At 43.1% G+C, this 21,093-nt stretch overlaps 1 protein-coding gene across 1 annotated transcript; it reads right to left on the minus strand.

Annotated features, from left to right (window-relative positions):
* Nucleotides 1–1,782: 1,782 nt before the first annotated feature.
* On the minus strand, nt 1,783–2,718 carry LOC148479128 (olfactory receptor 52N4-like). Its single transcript, XM_088454936.1, has one exon. The coding sequence runs from the start codon at nt 2,716–2,718 to the stop codon at nt 1,783–1,785; it is 936 nt and encodes a 311-aa protein (XP_088311062.1).
* Between the last annotated feature and the right edge of the window lie 18,375 nt (nt 2,719–21,093).

Here is a 21,093-nt window from a genome sequence, read left to right on the forward strand (position 1 = left end):
GGCCGACGCGATGTGGTCAGTCGACCGTGCACAGCAGTGAGGCTCCGGGCTGGAGAGGCTCCGCAGCCTTCTTGATTTGACAGGTGCCCGCAGAGATTTTGTTACCAGTGGGTGTCTGTCGGCTCCTTTCCTGCAGCTGGAGATCACTCTTGAGCTCCACATTCTGTCTCCCACAGTGTGTGACGGGAGAGACGTCATGGGCGGAGCTTCAGGTAAGTACAATGTTGTGTTGTATGTCATTATATGTAAGGGGCACTGGTATTGTGGCCATTTTGCATAAGGGGCACTACTACTGTGGGCATTGCACAAGGGGCACTACTACTGTAGGGATTGTATATGTTGCACTACTACTGTGGGGATTGTATAAAGGGCACTACTACTGTGGGCATTATGTGTAAGGGGCACTACTACTGTGAGCATTATGTGTAAGGGGCACTACGACTGTGTGTCATAACATGAATAAGGGACACTACTATGTGGTGTAATGTGAATTAGGGCCACTATGTGCAGTGTAATGTGAATAAGATTGTGCTACTTTGTGGCGTAATCTGAATTGGGGGTACTATTATGTGGCCACGCCCCTTTCTTATGAGACCACTTCCCTGTTTTTGTGGCGCTCTCAGTCTCTGTATTAAAAATAAGAGGGAGAGCACTAATTTATAGTTTGCAGGAGGGCACCTAACACCATAGCAGCAGCCCTGAGTGCATACATATTTTGCAGTGCTGTACAGAGGGGATGATTCAGCATAGGATGGAATCGCACACAAGCAGCTTTGCAATTACATCCTTCCTAATATGTTAATGCATCACGCCTCCTGCATGCATTAATGAACCAAGCAAGCCGGCCATCGCAGATGAGGAATAGAGGCAAGCAAATCTCTGTCAGCTGGCGGACAACCTGGCCTCTTCCCTCCCCTCAATGGTGGCGACAAGCATCCATTTTGGAAAACAGAAATCATTGCCGCCACCGCCGACCCACCCACAAACGACAGCAGACTGTCTATCACTGACAGTCTGCTGCCGGTCTGCGTGCAATCACACGAGCCCCATTCTGCACACGTGCAGTACGAGTCCAGCGCCTGTGCAGATTCTCGACAATTGCAATCTGCGTTCAGCGTGCACTGCCCAGAAAGTATATATGTCGGTCACATCAGCCACTGGTCCAGTGGAGCTTCACGTATGGACAAATACATACAGTACATACGAGGAGCAATTTATACATTTTTTGAATGTGGGAGGAAATCCGAGTACCCAGAGGAAACCCACGCAAGCATGGGGAGAACATACAAACTGTACAATGGGCCATAGTGGGAACCCAAAACCTTAGTGAGCGAGAAATGCTAACCAATACCACACTCCCCTAACTACTATAGGATTCTGATACTCACATGATATTGTGCACAAACGTAATAAACGTGGTAATGTGCACTTCTAGCGAGCAGTGTGACGCCGCTTCTCTGCGCTATAGCTGGATAGAAGTGTCCGGATGTGGACGTATAACCTACAAATGCTGCTGACTATACACAGAAATCAGCAGATCTCTGACAATAAAACTAGATGTAAAAATGTTGTAAAAGTACTTTCGGCAAAATGAATCGTTAGCACTATAAAAAGCAGATTCACGTACGGGTATTGGTTCATGGTACAATGAAGACAATAGGAACTATAGTATATGAACACAGCAGCGTAATACTATAGCAAATGTCTACAGATTATACACGTTTATGGCACTATTGTAATGACAATTAATCACTATATATGCAGAGCATACAGCAAGTCAGCTCAGGCGCCTTTGTACAGGACTCTCACGAATTTCTGCCGTATCTTCTTGGTCCTCACCCCATAAATGATTGGGTTCAATGATGGTGGAACCAACAGATAAACATTGGCAACACTAATATGGATTTGTGGTCCAATGTTGTGACCGAAGCGGTGGGTGAGGAAAGTGAATGTGGCAGTAGTATAAAACACTAGGATGACGGTGATATGAGATGTGCAGGTGCTGAGGGCTTTCCGAGCCGCCTGCTTGCTGGGGAGACTGAGGACAGTGCGGAAGATGAGGGCATAGGAAGTTATGGTGCATAGGAGATCAAACGCACCTATCAAAGAGGCCACGGTTAAGCTGTAGGCTTTGCTGATGGTGGAGTCCCCACAAGTTAGCTTAATAACAGCCATGAACTCACAGCACGTGTGAGGGATGATGTTGTCTTCACAGAAAATTAAGGTCTTAACAATGAATGGGTGAGGTAGAAAAAACACCATGGCCCGAGACACCACAGAAAGTCCAATGGCAAGAACTGTTCTATTGTTCAAAATGGCGGAGTGCCTGAGGGGGTTGCAAATGGCCACGTAGCGATCGTAAGCCATAGCCAAGAAAAACCCCGACTCCATGGCGGTGAAGGAGTGAATGATGAACATTTGGGTCAGACAAGCTTCAAAACAGATCTCCCGGAAATTAAACCAGAAGATGCCCAACATTTTTGGGAGAGTTGAAGAGGACAAAACTAAGTCAGTCATAGATAACATGGAGAAGAAGAAGTACATGGGTTCATGGAGGCTCTTTTCAGATCTGATGATCACTAGGATGGAGATATTACCGAAGACTGCAACAAAGTACATACAACAGAAGGGGATAGAAATCCAACACTGAACTTCTTCTAATCCCGGAATTCCAAGTAAAATAAAGACAAAAGGATGGGTGTTATTCAGTAGTAGCATGGCGGACAGTTCCTGGCATTGTCCTGAAAATATAGCGTAATATTAAACCACCAAATTATTTCACACATTTATCATTTAGCGCAATCCTTGTTAGCAGTTGTAATAAATACATTCGATGAATATCATTGGTACTGTCCAATCTCACAGGACATTATGCTTACCTGAATATTATGTACAGGAAGTACACTGGGGTGTATATAGTTCCCATTGCTGTATATATATTCTAGTGCACAGGTTCTCAAACTCGGTCCTCAGGACCCCAAACAGTGCATGTTTTCCAGGTCTCCTCACAGAATCACAAGTGAAATAATTAGCTCCAGCTGTGGATCATTTAAACTGTGTCAGTGAATAATGAATACACCTGTGCACCTTGTGGGTGACCTGGAAAACGTGACCTGTGTGGGGTCCTGAGGGCCGAGTTTGAGAACCTCTGTTCTAGTGGAAGGTTACAACGGACCTTATTATTTATGTGTATTAGTTGGCGTATGACTTTCTATTCTGTGTCTTTGGTTTCTGCAGTTTTACGGTAAAGGAGCATTCAACACTCACTGAGGGGTATTCAATATGAAACGTTAACTTCACTGTCAAAGTTAACGTTTCATATCGGAGTTTTTGCCTGTGTTAAAGTATCGGGCGCGCTCCCGCTTATACCCGTATTCAATATAAAATTAACGAAAACGGGAACCTCCGAAGTTGGATTTGCGTAAAGTTACGAATTTTTCCTTAAAAAAATTGTAAGACCCCCCTAAAGTAGTAAAAACATGGGGGAACACTATGGGTACCCCCGTTTTAGCCTTTAATTGAAAGTCGGGGATCTAAATAGCCGCAGCAGGTGTTTTTTTCCCGACATTGAATAAGTGTTGCAGAAGAGCACTTAGGTTATTTTTTTCATTTTTTAAGTGGTCCCATCAAATTGGGGTACATGAAAATGGGTACTAGCATATTTTTATGTCCCTAAAGTAAGTTTTTAAAAATTCTGCATTTGTGCACCTGCCACTAATAATCTATTCTAGAAAACACCTGCCGCTAATAATCTATTCTAGAAAACATCTGCCGCTAATAATCTATTCTAGAAAACATCTGCCGCTAATAATCTATTCTAGAATACATCTGCCGCTAATAATTCTATTCTAGAAAACATCTGCCGCTAATAATCTATTCTAGAAAACACCTGCCGCTAATATTCTACTCTAGAAAACATCTGCCGCTAATAATCTATTCTAGAATCCACCTGCCGCTAATAGCCTATTCTAGAATATACCTGCCGCTAATAGCCTATTCTAGAATACACCTGCCGCTAATAATCTATTCTAGAATACACCTGCCGGTAATAATCTATTCTAGAAAACATCTGCCGCTAATAATCTATTCTAGAAAACATCTGCCGCTAATAATCTATTCTAGAATATACCTGCCACTAATAATCTATTCTAGAATACACCTGCCACTAATAATCTATTCTAGAAAACACCTACCGCTAATAGCCTATTCTATAATACACCTGCCGCTAATAATTCTATTCTAGAAAACATCTGCCGCTAATAATCTATTCTAGAAAACATCTGCCGCTAATAATCTATTCTAGAATACATCTGCCGCTAATAATTCTATTCTAGAAAACATCTGCCGCTAATAGCCTATTCTAGAATACACCTGCCACTAATAATCTATTCTAGAATACACCTGCCGGTAATAATCTATTCTAGAAAACATCTGCCGCTAATAATCTATTCTAGAAAATATCTGCCGCTAATAATCTATTCTAGAAAACATCTGCCGCTAATAATCTATTCTAGAATATACCTGCCACTAATAATCTATTCTAGAATACACCTGCTGCTAATAATCTATTCTAGAAAACACCTACCGCTAATAGCCTATTCTATAATACACCTGCCGCTAATAATTCTATTCTAGAAAACATCTGCCGCTAATAATCTATTCTAGAAAACATCTGCTGCTAATAATCTATTCTAGAATACATCTGCCGCTAATAATTCTATTCTAGAAAACATCTGCCGCTAATAATCTATTCTAGAAAACACCTGCCGCTAATAATCTATTCTAGAAAACATCTGCCGCTAATAGCCTATTCTAGAATATACCTGCCACTAATAATCTATTCTAGTATACACCTGCCACTAATAATCTATTCTAGAAAACATCTGCCGCTAATAATCTATTCTAGAAAATATCTGCCGCTAATAATCTATTCTAGAAAACATCTGCCGCTAATAGCCTATTCTAGAATATACCTGCCACTAATAATCTATTCTAGAAAACACCTACCGCATACATGCAGAATAGCCCTGAACCTATTTCCCTACTGTTAAACAATTTTTTCCCATTTTTTTTTTTGCACCCCAATTTTAAAATTAATTTTTTGGGGTGTCCTTATTTTTCTTTTTAAACTTTTTTTGACACAGTTCTTTTTTAAATGTCATTCCCAGGGGTGCAGGCTATTTTTTTTAAGCCTGCACCCCTAAACCCCAATTCTGCACTTTTTTTCGACACCTATTCAATGGTGAAAACTTATCCCCGTTTTTTATCAAAGACTTTTCAAAACTGCGATGTCTTTGAAATTGAACGTGTAAAAGTCAAACCTGCGATAATGACGTCAAAAGTGCTATTTTAACGCAAAAACGATGTTATCACTCCCATATTGAATACCCCTGACTGTGTCCAGGATATTATGAAACCCTTTTTAAAGTGTAATTCACAGACTTAACAAACACCTCACTTGGGTATTATGTACAGGGAGAGGCATTAGTACACTGATAAGACCTCACCTGAGTATTATGTATAAGAGGTATTAGTACACCGATAAGATCTCACCTGAGTATTATGTATAAGAGGTATTAGTACACTGATAAGACCTCACCTGAGTACTATGTATGAGGTATTAGTACACTGATAAGATCTCACCTGAGTACTATGTATGAGGTATTAGTACACTGATAAGATCTCACCTGAGTACTATGTATGAGGTATTAGTACACTGATAAGATCTCACCTGAGTATTATGTATAAGAGGCATTAGTACACCGATAAGACCTCACCTGAGTATTATGTATAAGAGGTATTAGTACACTGATAAGACCTCACCTGAGTATTATGTATAGGAAGAGGTATTAGTACACCGATAAGACCTCACCTGAGTATTATGTATAGGAAGAGGTATTAGTACACCGATAAGACCTCACCTGAGTATTATGTATTAGAGGAGGTATTAGTACACCGATAAGACCTCACCTGAGTATTATGTATTAGAGGAGGTATTAGTACACCGATAAGACCTCACCTGAGTATTGTATAGGAAGAGGTATTAGTACACTGATAAGACCTTACCTGAGTATTATGTATAGGAAGAGGTATTAGTACACCGATAAGACCTCACCTGAGTATTATGTATAGGAAGAGGTATTAGTACACCGATAAGACCTCACCTGAGTATTATGTATAGGAAGAGGTATTAGTACACCGATAAGACCTCACCTGAGTATTATGTATAGGAAGAGGTATTAGTACACCGATAAGACCTCACCTGAGTATTATGTATTAGAGGAGGTATTAGTACACAGATAAGACCTCACCTGAGTATTATGTATTAGAGGAGGTATTAGTACACCGATAAGACCTCACCTGAGTATTATGTATAGGAAGAGGTATTAGTACACCGATAAGACCTCACCTGAGTATTATGTATAGGAAGAGGTATTAGTATACCGATAAGACCACACCTGAGTATTATGTATAGGAAGAGGTATTAGTACACTGATAAGACCTCACCTGAGTATTATGTATTAGAGGAGGTATTAGTACACTGATAAGACCTCACCTGAGTATTATGTATAGGAAGAGGTATTAGCATACCGATAAGACCTAACCTGAGTATTATGTATAAGACGTATTAGTACACTGATAAGACCTCACCTGAGTATTATGTATAGGAAGAGGTATTAGTACACTGATAAGACCTCACCTGAGTATTATGTATAGGAAGAGGTATTAGCATACCGATAAGACCTAACCTGAGTATTATGTATAAGAGGTATTAGTACACTGATAAGACCTCACCTGAGTATTATGTATTAGAGGAGGTATTAGTACACAGATAAGACCTCACCTGAGTATTATGTATTAGAGGAGGTATTAGTACACTGATAAGACCTCACCTGAGTATTATGTATAGGAAGAGGTATTAGTACACTGATAAGACCTCACCTGAGTATTATGTATAGGAAGAGGTATTAGTACACTGATAAGACCTCACCTGAGTATTATGTATTAGAGGAGGTATTAGTACACCGATAAGACCTCACCTGAGTATTATGTATTAGAGGAGGTATTAGTACACCGATAAGACATCACCTGAGTATTATGTATAGGAAGAGGTATTAGTACACCGATAAGACCTCACCTGAGTATTATGTATAGGAAGAGGTATTAGTATACCGATAAGACCACACCTGCGTATTATGTATAGGAAGAGGTATTAGTACACTGATAAGACCTCACCTGAGTATTATGTATTAGAGGAGGTATTAGTACACTGATAAGACCTCACCTGAGTATTATGTATAAGAGGTATTAGTATACCGATAAGACCACACCTGAGTATTATGTATAAGAGGTATTAGTACACTGATAAGACCTCACCTGAGTATTATGTATAGGAAGAGGTATTAGTACACTGATAAGACCTCACCTGAGTATTATGTATTAGAGGTATTAGTACACTGATAAGACCTCACCTGAGTATTATGTATTATAGGAGGTATTAGTACACAGATAAGACCTCACCTGAGTATTATGTATTAGAGGAGGTATTAGTACACTGATAAGACCTCACCTGAGTATTATGTATATTAAGAGGTATTAGTACACTGATAAGACTTCACCTGAGTATTATGTATAGGAAGAGGTATTAGTACACTGATAAGACCTCACCTGAGTATTATGTATAGGAAGAGGTATTAGTACACTGATAAGACCTCACCTGAGTATTATGTATAGGAAGAGGTAGTAGTACACCGATAAGACCACACATGAGTATCATGTATAGGAAGAGGTATTAGTATACCGATAAGACCACACCTGAGTATTATGTATTAGAGGAGGTATTAGTACACTGATAAGACCTCACCTGAGTATTATGTATAGGAAGAGGTATTAGTACACTGATAAGACCTCACCTGAGTATTATGTATTAGAGGAGGTATTAGTACACAGATAAGACCTCACCTGAGTATTATGTATAGGAAGAGGTATTAGTATACCGATAAGACCTCACCTGAGTATTATGTATAAGAGGCATTTGTACACTGATAAGAGCTCACCTGAGTATTATGTATAGGAAGAGGTATTAGTACACCGATAAGACCACACCTGAGTATTATGTATAGGAAGAGGTATTAGTATACCGATAAGACCACACCTGAGTATTATGTATAGGAAGAGGCATTAGTACACTGATAACACCTCACCTGAGTATTATGTATAAGAGGTATTAGTACACCGATAAGACCTCACCTGACTATTATGTATTAGAGGAGGTATTAGTACACCGATAAGACCTCACCTGAGTATTATGTATTAGAGGAGGTATTAGTATACCGATAAGACCACACCTGAGTATTATGTATAGGAAGAGGCATTAGTACACTGATAACACCTCACCTGAGTATTATGTATAGGAAGAGGCATTAGTACACTGATAACACCTCATCTGAGTATTATGTATAAGAGGCATTAGAATACTGATAACACCTCACCTGAGTATTATGTATTAGAGGAGGTATTAGTACACTGATAAGACCATACCTGAGTATTATGTATAGGAAGAGGTATTAGTACACTGATAACACCTCACCTGAGAATTATGTATGAGGTATTAGTACACCGATAAGACCACACCTGAGTATTATGTATAGGAAGAGACATTAGTACACTGATAACACCTCACCTGAGTATTATGTATGAGGTATTAGTACACCGATAAGACCACACCAGAGTATTATGTATAGGAAGAGGTATTAGGGCCTGGTTCATTTCGGATTACAATATTGCATATGCACGCAGTTCAACTGCGATAGTATGCTAATCCATTGCGATTGCAATGCAAACTTAGCACTACATAAGGATGCTCACTATACCTTACACACATCCGTAATACTTAGTAAGACTGTGAAACCATCAGTAACATGGAGTACCATCACATCCTCACACACACTTACACAGGCTCTGACCTTACTCAGGAATTACTAACCTCATCACACACCTTGATTACACAAGACTGAGATACCATCAGTAACATGGAGTATCATCACAGCCTCACACACACTTACACAGGCTCTGACCTTACTCTGGAATTACTAACATCATCACACAAGACTGATATACCATCAGTAACATGGAGTACCATCACATCCTCACACACACTTACACAGGCTCTGACCTTACTCAGGAATTACTAACCTCATCACACACCTTGATTACACAAGACTGAGATACCATCAGTAACATGGAGTATCATCACAGCCTCACACACACTTACACAGGCTCTGACCTTACTCAGGAATTACTAACCTCATCACACACAGTGATTACACAAGACTGAGATACCATCAGTAACATGGAGTACCATCACATCCTCACACACACTTACACAGGCTCTGACCTTACTCAGGAATTACTAACCTCATCACACACAGTGATTACACAAAACTGAGAAACCATCAGTAACATGGAGTACCATCACAGCCTCACACACACTTACACAGGCTCTGACCTTACTCAGGAATTACTAACCTCATCACACGCAGTGACTACACAAGACTGAGAAACCATCAGTAACATGGAGTACCATCACATCCTCACACACACTTACACAGGCTCTGACCTTACTCAGGAATTACTAACCTCATCACACGCAGTGAATACACAAGACTGAGAAACCATCAGTAACATGGAGTACCATCACATCCTCACACACACTTACACAGGCTCTGACCTTACTCAGGAATTACTAACCTCATCACACTCAGTGATTACACAATTCTGTGAAACCATCAGTAACATGGAGTACCATCACAGCCTCACACACACTTACACAGGCTCTGACCTTACTCAGGAATTATTAACCTCATCACACACAGTGATTACACAAGACTGAGATACCATCAGTAACATGGAGTACCATCACATCCTCACACACACTTACACAGGCTCTGACCTTACTCAGGAATTACTAACCTCATCACACACAGTGATTACACAAAACTGAGAAACCATCAGTAACATGGAGTACCATCACAGCCTCACACACACTTACACAGGCTCTGACCTTACTCAGGAATTACTAACCTCATCACACGCAGTGACTACACAAGACTGAGAAACCATCAGTAACATGGAGTACCATCACATCCTCACACACACTTACACAGGCTCTGACCTTACTCAGGAATTACTAACCTCATCACACGCAGTGAATACACAAGACTGAGAAACCATCAGTAACATGGAGTACCATCACATCCTCACACACACTTACACAGGCTCTGACCTTACTCAGGAATTACTAACCTCATCACACTCAGTGATTACACAATTCTGTGAAACCATCAGTAACATGGAGTACCATCACAGCCTCACACACACTTACACAGGCTCTGACCTTACTCAGGAATTATTAACCTCATCACACACAGTGATTACACAAGAATGAGAAACCATCAGTAACATGGAGAACCATCACATCCTCACACACACTTGCACAGGCTCTGACCTTACTCAGGAATTACTAACCTCATCACACGCAGTGATTACACAAGACTGAGATACCATCAGTAATATGGAGTACCATCACAGCCTCACACACACTTACACAGGCTCTGACCTTACTCAGGAATTACTAACCTCATCACACGCAGTGATTACACAAGACTGAGATACCATCAGTAACATGGAGCACCATCACAGCCTCACAAACACTTACACAGGCTCTGACCTTACTCAGGAATTACTAACCTCATCACACGCAGTGATTACACAACACTGAGATACCATCAGTAACATGGAGTACCATCACATCCTCACACACACTTACACAGGCTCTGACCTTACTCAGGAATTACTAACCTCATCACACGCAGTGATTAGACAAGACTGAGATACCATCAGTAACATGGACTACCATCACATCCTCACACACACTTACACAGGCTCTGACCTTACTCAGGAATTACTAACCTCATCACACGCAGTGATTACACAAGACTGAGAAACCATCAGTAACATGGAGTACCATCACATCCTCACACACACTTACACAGGCTCTGACCTTACTCAGGAATTATTAACCTCATCACATGCAGTGATTACCCAAGACTGAGATACCATCAGTAACATGGAGTACCATCACATCCTCACACACACTTACACAGGCTCTGACCTTACTCAGGAATTACTAACCTCATCACATGCAGTGATTACACAAGACTGAGAAACCATCAGTAACATGGAGTACCATCACATCCTCACACACACTTACACAGGCTCTGACCTTACTCAGGAATTACTAACCTCATCACATGCAGTGATTACCCAAGACTGAGATACCATCAGTAACATGGAGTACCATCACATCCTCACACACACTTACACAGGCTCTGACCTTACTCAGGAATTACTAACCTCATCACACGCAGTGATTACACAAGACTGAGAAACCATCAGTAACATGGAGTACCATCACATCCTCACACACACTTACACAGGCTCTGACCTTACTCAGGAATAATTAACCTCATCACATGCAGTGATTACCCAAGACTGAGATACCATCAGTAACATGGAGTACCATCACATCCTCACACACACTTACACAGGCTCTGACCTTACTCAGGAATTACTAACCTCATCACATGCAGTGATTACACAAGACTGAGAAACCATCAGTAACATGGAGTACCATCACATCCTCACACACACTTACACAGGCTCTGACCTTACTCAGGAATTACTAACCTCATCACATGCAGTGATTACACAAGACTGAGATACCATCAGTAACATAGAGAACCATCACAGCCTCACACACACTTACACAGGCTCTGACCTTACTCAGGAATTACTAACCTCATCACACGCAGTGATTACACAAGACTGAGATACCATCAGTAACATGGAATACCATCACAGCCTCACACACACTTACACAGGCTCTGACCTTACTCAGGAATTACTAACCTCATCACACACAGTGATTATACAAGACTGAGAAACCATCAGTAACATGGAGTACCATCACATCCTCACACACACTTACACAGGCTCTGACCTTACTCAGGAATTACTAACCTCATCACACACAGTGATTACACAAGACTGAGAAACCATCAGTAACATGGAGTACCATCACAGCCTCACACACTTACACAGGCTCTGACCTTACTCAGGAATTACTAACCTCATCACACGCAGTGATTACACAAGACTGAGACACCATCAGTAACATGGAGTACCATCACAGCCACACACACACTTACACAGGCTCTGACCTTACTCAAGAATTACTAACCTCATCACACACAGTGTCTACACAAGACTGAGACACCATCAGTAACATGGAGTACCATCACAGCCTCACACACACTTACACAGGCTCTGACCTTACTCAGGAATTACTAACCTCATCACATGCAGTGATTACACAAGACTGAGATACCATCAGTAACATGGAGTACCATCACAGCCTCACACACACTTACACAGGCTCTAACCTTACTCAGGAATTACTAACCTCATCACATGCAGTGATTACACAAGACTGAGATACCATCAGTAACATGGAGTACCATCACAGCCTCACACACACTTACACAGGCTCTGACCTTACGCAGGAATTATTAACCTCATCACATGCAGTGATTACACAACACTGAGATACCATCAGTAACATGGAGTACCATCACAGCCTCACACACACTTACAAAGGCTCTGACCTTACTCGGGAATTTCTAAGCTCATCACACACAGTGATTACACAAGACTGAGAAACCATCAGTAACATGGAGCACCATCACATCCTCACACACACTTACAAAGACTCTGACCTTACTCAGGAATTACTAACCTCATCACATGCAGTGATTTTACTAACCTCATCATACGCAGTGATTACACAAGACTGAGAAACCATCAGTAACATGGAGTACCATCACATCCTCACACACACTTACACAGGCTCTGACCTTACTCAGGAATTACTAACCTCATCACACGCAGTGATTACACAAGACTGAGATACCATCAGTAACATGGAGTACTATCACAGCCACACACACACTTACACAGGCTCTGACCTTACTCAGGAATTACTAACCTCATCACACGCAGTGATTACACAAGACTGAGATACCATCAGTAACATGGAGTACCATCACAGCCATACACACACTTACACAGGCTCTGACCTTACTCAGGAATTACTAACCTCATCACACGCAGTGATTACACAAGACTAAGATACCATCAGTAACATGGAGTACCATCACATCCTCACACACACTTACACAGGCTCTGACCTTACTCAGGAATTACTAACCTCATCACACGCAGTGATTACACAAGACTGAGATACCATCAGTAACATGGAGTACCGTCACAGCCTCACACACACTTACACAGGCTCTGACCTTACTCAGGAATTACTAACCTCATCACACGCAGTGATTACACAAGACTGAGATACCATCAGTAACATGGAGTACCGTCACAGCCTCACACACACTTACACAGGCTCTCACCTTACTCAGGAATTACTAACCTCATCACACACAGTGATTACACAAGACTGAGAAACCATCAGTAACATGGAGTACCGTCACAGCCTCACACACACTTACACAGGCTCTGACCTTACTCAGGAATTTCTAACCTCATCACACACAGTGATTACACAAGACTGAGAAACCATCAGTAACATGGAGTACCATCACATCCTCACACACACTTACAAAGGCTCTGACCTTACTCAGGAATTACTAACCTCATCACATGCAGTGATTTTACTAACCTCATCACACGTAGTGATTACACAAGACTGAGAAACCATCAGTAATATGGAGTACCATCACATCCTCACACACACTTACACAGGCTCTGACCTTACTCAGGAATTACTAACCTCAACACATGCAGTGATTACACAAGACTGAGAGACCATCAGTAACATGGAGTACCATCACAGCCTCAAACACACTTACACAGGCTCTGACCTTACTCAGGATTTACTAACCTCATCACACGCAGTGATTACACAAGACTGAGACACCATCAGTAACATGGAGTACCATCACAGCCTCACACACACTTACACAGGCTCTGACCTTACTCAGGAATTACTAACCTCATCACATGCAGTGATTTTACTAACCTCATCACACGCAGTGATTACACAAGACTGAGACACCATCAGTAACATGGAGTACAATCACATCCTCACACACACTTACACAGGCTCTGATTTTACTCAGGAATTACTAACCTCATCACACACAGTGATTACACAAGACTGAGATACCATCAGTAACATGGAGTACCATCACATCCTCACACACACTTACACAGGCTCTGACCTTACTCTGGAATTACTAACCTCATCACACACAGTGATTACACAAGACTGAGACACCATCAGTAACATGGAGTACCATCACAGCCTCACACACTTACACAGGCTCTGACCTTACTCAGGAATTACTAACCTCATCACACGCAGTGATTACACAAGACTGAGACACCATCAGTAACATGGAGTACCATCACAGCCTCACACACACTTACACAGGCTCTGACCTTACTCAGGAATTACTAACCTCATCACACACAGTGACTACACAAGACTGAGACACCATCAGTAACATGGAGTACCATCACAGCCTCATACACACTTACACAGGCTCTGACCTTACTCAAGAATTACTAACCTCATCACACACAGTGACTACACAAGACTGAGACACCATCAGTAACATGGAGTACCATCACAGCCTCACACACACTTACACAGGCTCTGACCTTACTCAGGAATTACTAACCTCATCACACGCAGTGATTACACAAGACTGAGACACCATCAGTAACATGGAGTACCATCACAGCCTCACACACACTTACACAGGCTCTGACCTTACTCAGGAATTACTAACCTCATCACACGCAGTGATTACACAAGACTGAGAAACCATCAGTAACATGGAGTACCATCACATCCTCACACACACTTACACAGGCTCTGACCTTACTCAGGAATTACTAACCTCGTCACACGCAGTGACTACACAAGACTGAGAGACCATCAGTAACATGGAGTACCATCACAGCCTCATACACAGGCTCTGACCTTACTCAGGAATTACTAACCTCGTCACACACAGTGATTACACAAGAGTGAGAGACCATCAGTAACATGGAGTACCATCACATCCTCACACACACTTACACAGGCTCTGACCTTACTCAGGAATTACTAACCTCATCACACACAGTGACTACACAAGACTGAGACACCATCAGTAACATGGAGTACCATCACATCCTCACACACACTTACACAGGCTCTGACCTTACTCAGGAATTACTAACCTCATCACACGCAGTGATTACACAAGACTGAGAGACCATCAGTAACATGGAGTACCATCACAGCCTCACACACTTACACAGGCTCTGATCTTACTCAGGAATTACTAACAACCTCGCACACTATGTGTCCTCAGACTGCGTATGGCATCACAGTGGATAATTTATGTACACCCCTGCAACGGCGTGTGAACGCTCTGTCATGCCTGGGATTCGCCGACCACCCCCCCGTCACCTCCCACGGTGCTTCCTGTCAAACAATCTGCGATAGCAGTCCCGATTGCAATAGCTAGTTCACGCACGTGCACTGCATACGCATGCCGAGAACGCAACAATCGGCTGATTGTGTGCGTATTCGCAGTTGCATACAGTAGTGAATCAGGCCCTTAGTACCTGACCTGAATGAAGGGAAAGTAACCTCCGGTGCCTCATGGAACAGATTATTGTGCAAATTCAGCTAACGGCGACAAAGAGACCAAATCATCTTGATTGGCTGAGAAACTCAAATTAACTTCAAACCATTTACATAGTGACCGCCAAACTTTTCATGTCAATTGTACCGTGATCCAAAACAATGTCCTTGGGAAACCCGAGCAGCCTGAAGATGTCTCTTATGTCGCTTCTGCCAGTTTCGGAGCAGGAGGTAGACTGGTAGATGAGCAGCACAATGATGCTTACAGGAAGCACCTCCCCGGCTGCGGGGGGAGACGCCGTACAGAGGGGATACACAGAGAGAGATCTAAGTGGTATTTTGTTTTTTTACCAATTAGAGAATTTCTAGTCTGTTTTACTACAGGTAAGACTATGGAGAGGTGACATAGGGGCCCATTTATCAATCTTTGCATTTTCAGTGCGATCTGGGAGCGATATTTTGGGCTGAAATCACAGAACGTATAGGACAATACCGCTGGAATGTATGTACTGTAGCTCTGCTTGCTGGGACAGTGGGTGCGGAAAATGGCTATCCCGGCAAGTAGCTTCCCTTTGCATTATATGGAGAATCCCCCCCATCTCAGCCCGGACTGCTGTCACCGTACTGGAGCCAGGCTACTCCCCCAAGCTCCACCCTGCAGCCACACTCGACCTTGTAGAAGGCATTCTTAATCACTGTGGCTAGCTGACCTAATAGATCAGGGGGTGCAGTGCAATTTGGGGGGGTGAGTAATGAGGCAGGGGGCTTTATTGTCTGTAGAGCGGCTGGCCAGCTGCTGACATTATTGGAAACCTCCTGGGACTCCCAGATGTGGTGGCACCAGAATGTAGTGCAGCTACGGAGTACAGGAGAGTGTGCGGGCTCCAGCAGGGTGACCCACGGGCAGTGATCTGTAAAACATATGAGTTAGTTAATGGGGTAAGTTTTGCTACATCTGAGGAGACTGCAGTTCCCATTACAGAGATGGGAACTGTGGGAATAGAAGGTAAATGATAGCTGTACCGGAGTTTTCCACTAAATCAATGCATTTAAGAGACACTTCATTCTCACAGCGCTGCACAATCTTCACATTATGTAATTTTCACAATAAATGGGTTCCATAGGGAGAATGGGTGATAGAGCCGCAGACCGTCTCCAGCAGTAGAGAAGGGATAGAGCCGCAGACCGTCTCCAGCAGTACAGAAGGGATAGAGCCGCAGACCGTCTCAGCAGTACAGAAGGGATAGAGCCGTAGACCATCTCCAGCAGTAGAGAAGGGATAGAGCCGCAGATCGTCTCCAGCAGTACAGAAGGGATAGAGCCGCAGACCGTCTCCAGCAGTACAGAAGGGATAGAGCCGCAGACCGTCTCCAGCAGTAGAGAAGGGATAGAGCCGCAGACCATCTCCAGCAGTACAGAAGGGATAGAGCCGCAGACCATCTCAGCAGTACAGAAGGGATAGAGCCGCAGACCATATCCAGGAGTACAGAAGGGATAGAGCCGCAGACCATCTCCAGCAGTACAGAAGGGATAGAGCCGCAGACCATCTCCAGCAGTACAGAAGGGATAGAGCCACAGACCGTCTCCAGCAGTAGAGAAGGGATAGAGTCGCAGACCATCTCCAGCAGTACAGAAGGGATAGAGCCGCAGACCATCTCAGCAGTACAGAAGGGATAGAGCCGCAGACCATATCCAGGAGTACAGAAGGGATAGAGCCGCAGACCATATCCAGGAGTAGAGAAGGGATAGAGCCACAGACCGTCTCCAGCAGTACAGAAGGGATAGAGCCGCAGACCGTCTCAGCAGTACAGAAGGGATAGAGCCGCAGACCATCTCCAGCAGTAGAGAAGGGATAGAGCCACAGATCGTCTCCAGCAGTACAGAAGGGATAGAGCCGCAAACCGTCTCCAGCAGTACAGAAGGGATAGAGCCGCAGACCATCTCAGCAGTACAGAAGGGATAGAGCTGCAGACCGTCTCCAGCAGTACAGAAGGGATAGAGCCGCAGACCGTCTCCAGCAGTAGAGAAGGGATAGAGCCGCAGACCGTCTCCAGCAGTACAGAAGGGATAGAGCCGCAGACCATCTCCAGCAGTACAGAAGGGATAGAGCCGCAGACCGCATCCAGCAGTAGAGAAGGGATAGAACCGCAGACCGTCTCCAGCAGTACAGAAGGGATAGAGCCACAGAACGTCTCCAGCAGTACAGAAGGAACGGATACTGTAATATGTATAATACATGGGACAAACCTAGGGTTTCTGGTAGGCTACACACAAAGAATATGAAGAGAACACCCAGAGCGATGGCAGACTATGGAGAGTAGGGTCAGTCATGTAGTTACATTAGTGTGTTCATTATATGATGTTCTATGTGGGACAGAGAGACATGGAACACTTACCAGCTTTGGGCCCCGGTAGCTCTGACAGGCACCGTTTTTGCTTTGGCATAGGCTGGCATGGGAGATTTATGCGATAATACACTCACTCCCACAGGAGTAGCCCCCATGCTGTCCATCGGTATATTACATGTTACTGTACAATTGGCCCCGAGGTGTTTTGCAGCCATCGGGCCCTTGTGTATAGCCCCAGATGACTGGGAGCAATCATAGTGTAAACCAAGGAGACTGATTATAATTAGTCCATGCTGTGCTCTGTACACGAGTCATTGGGATTAGCTGATTGGGGAGCTGGGGAATGGCACCACAGACTGACAGTGACCTTAGACGAGTCAGGAGTTTGGCTGGAGGGTAAAGGTTGAGGTGCCAGGTCTAATATTTCTATTTTATATCAAACTTATTACATGTCAGGAAAGTAATAATATGGCATTAACTAAATGGTGCTAAACTCCCTGTCATTGATATTACCATTCTTATCAGTGTTCTTGGACAATAGGGGCTGTTCTTTCCTCAGACTTCATGTCAGAGACAGGCGAGCGTACGTAGTGCAGGATTACAGTGGTCTGTTCTTCTCATATTGCCCTTTGTCTCAGACCTAGAACCAGGGTTGGGGTAGATTTACTAGTTCGGAGTTTGTCAGTCACCGATGATCGGCGACTTTGACTGATGGACTTATAACAGCGTCAGTATTAAATGCTAAATCAGCCTGGTGTTGGATTAATTTCTGTTGCCGCTTTAAATCCATCAAAGACACTGACTATTGGCGACTTTGACAAACCGCGGGTTAGTACACCTACCCCCTTGTGTATTGATACAGTTTTGATATAATTGAACCTTATATAGAATAATTCAGCCACCATAAGGGTGTAACGCGTTTTCAATGTATCTAACATAACATTAATAATTGTATTCTCTACATAATTATGGAATAAATATTTTAAGGTATTTGGCTACACATATAAGTTGTAGCTGTAAATCACAATAGACCATCTGTACACTTACACATGGTCACCGGAATTCCTGCCCGATCAGCTGGGTCACCGACGCCTTGTGTTACAACGAATACACAAAATATGTTTAATATTAAAATGAAGACACCATATTTTCTTAATGTACAACTGTATTAGTCATTGTTCAGTATCTATTAAAAATATTTCTATCAGTGTTCGTCATGGTGACAGCAGAAGGTGCTTTAGTTGTCGGTATAACAATGGCTGCTGCCGGTGCTCAAAGTTCCGTGATGCACCAGTTGAGTGTCAGAGTTTTTGCAGGAGATGCATCGAGGGAACCTAATAAAGGTGTCTCCACTGTATATTGGTGCACTGGACGAAGGAGGCCAAACACTGGTGTCCGGCGTAAGCTGTATCCTAGAATGGTGGGAGTGGAGAAAAGTTACCTAAAAATTGTCACCTATCCCTGAAACTGTGAGCTGTGTAAGTGGCCACCAGAGATTGGCTGAACCTGTGACCACACAAGGTGCCATAGAACATCTGAGAAACTCCAGATACACCAGTCACATATATAATATCATAGGTCATCACTCCAAGAACGGGAGACAAACTGCAAGAAAAACTCAAAGGTAAAACTGACATAATGCAGGACATCAATATAGGAGGAGCTTGTAAAGTATGGCGGGCCACCTGTCAGGGTCATAACTGGGGTGGGCTAGAGGTTATACTGCCCCTGGAGTAGGTCCTAGGGGGTGGAAACTGTTGCTCCTCTGTGGCACCAACAGTTGGCTTGCAAGGTATCTTGGGCGGCCCCCTGCAGCCTAGAAACCACCAGTAGTGTCGATAGGATGCTCCGTTCACCACTACAGAGCTGCCCAGAGTGTCCTTTAAACATTCCGAGCATTCTGCTCCTGAAAACCGACCATAAACCTGACTTTTTAACAATCAATACTTTTACTTACAGAAGAATAGGATCTGCACATCTATTAAATGTCGGTTTTAAAATCTCCAAAAGCCGATGACAAAACTCCGGGAAGCCAGCCCAAGCAACAGACCTGTTTGTGGAAGGAGAGTTTTTAAGAAACACTGCACAGATCACTATGATCTGTGCAGGCCTCTTAGGTGTGAGCCCGATCTGGTACTGGAAAATCTGGGGAAAACCAGAGTGGGGAATATACTTTATTAATAGGGTCCAGACTTCCCGAGGATTTCCAGGCCTGGGGAGAACAGTTTGGGGCTGGTTTATGGTATGGCTGGTTCAAACCTATGCTGGTTACTGGAAAATAGGGGGGACCCCCCACACCGGTTTTACCCCAAATTTTCCAGTACCAGACCAGACTCAGAGGTCCGCGGCTTGTTATGCTTTGTAGGGGGACCCTACCCCATTATTTTTTAAAAGTAGCTCTTTCCTTACATGTTTTAACAAAAAGCCTGCACAGATCATACTGATCTGTGTAGTGGTTCATACAAACAAGCTGCTCACAGGTACAGTAGGTCTCTTCATTGTGATTCTGATCGATTTGACAAACAAGATTTTTAGTAAATCCGCGATCTGTATTCTTGGCAATGTTAACCATATGATGTTTGGTCCAATTGTGTATTGGCGAGTGACGTCACGTTTCACCTGCAATTTGCTGTTCATAGGGCCTTTAGTAACTCTCCGACTTGCAAAATGACACCCAAATCAGAGAAAAACACCAAACTGAGCAAAAACGAATCTTAGTAAATTTACCCCCGAGTCTGGGAATCGTGCTTAAAAACACGTTGGAACATGGAGCAGAATATAAGAAATCAATAGAAGAGCCTGTGAGCTGCGTGTTCTGCCAAGCGCTGCACACATCAGTCAGATCCGTGCGCACAGCGGTCAGATCCGTGCTCACAGCAGTCAGATCCGTGCGCACAGCGGTCAGATCCGTGCGCACAGCGGTCAGATCCGTGCAGCGCTTTTGTGTGTGTACAGTATAACTAAAGG

This window comes from Taudactylus pleione, unplaced genomic scaffold (assembly GCF_031769625.1).
Source record: "Taudactylus pleione unplaced genomic scaffold, aTauple2 ptg000635l, whole genome shotgun sequence".
NCBI classification, from domain to species: Eukaryota; Metazoa; Chordata; class Amphibia; order Anura; family Myobatrachidae; genus Taudactylus; species Taudactylus pleione.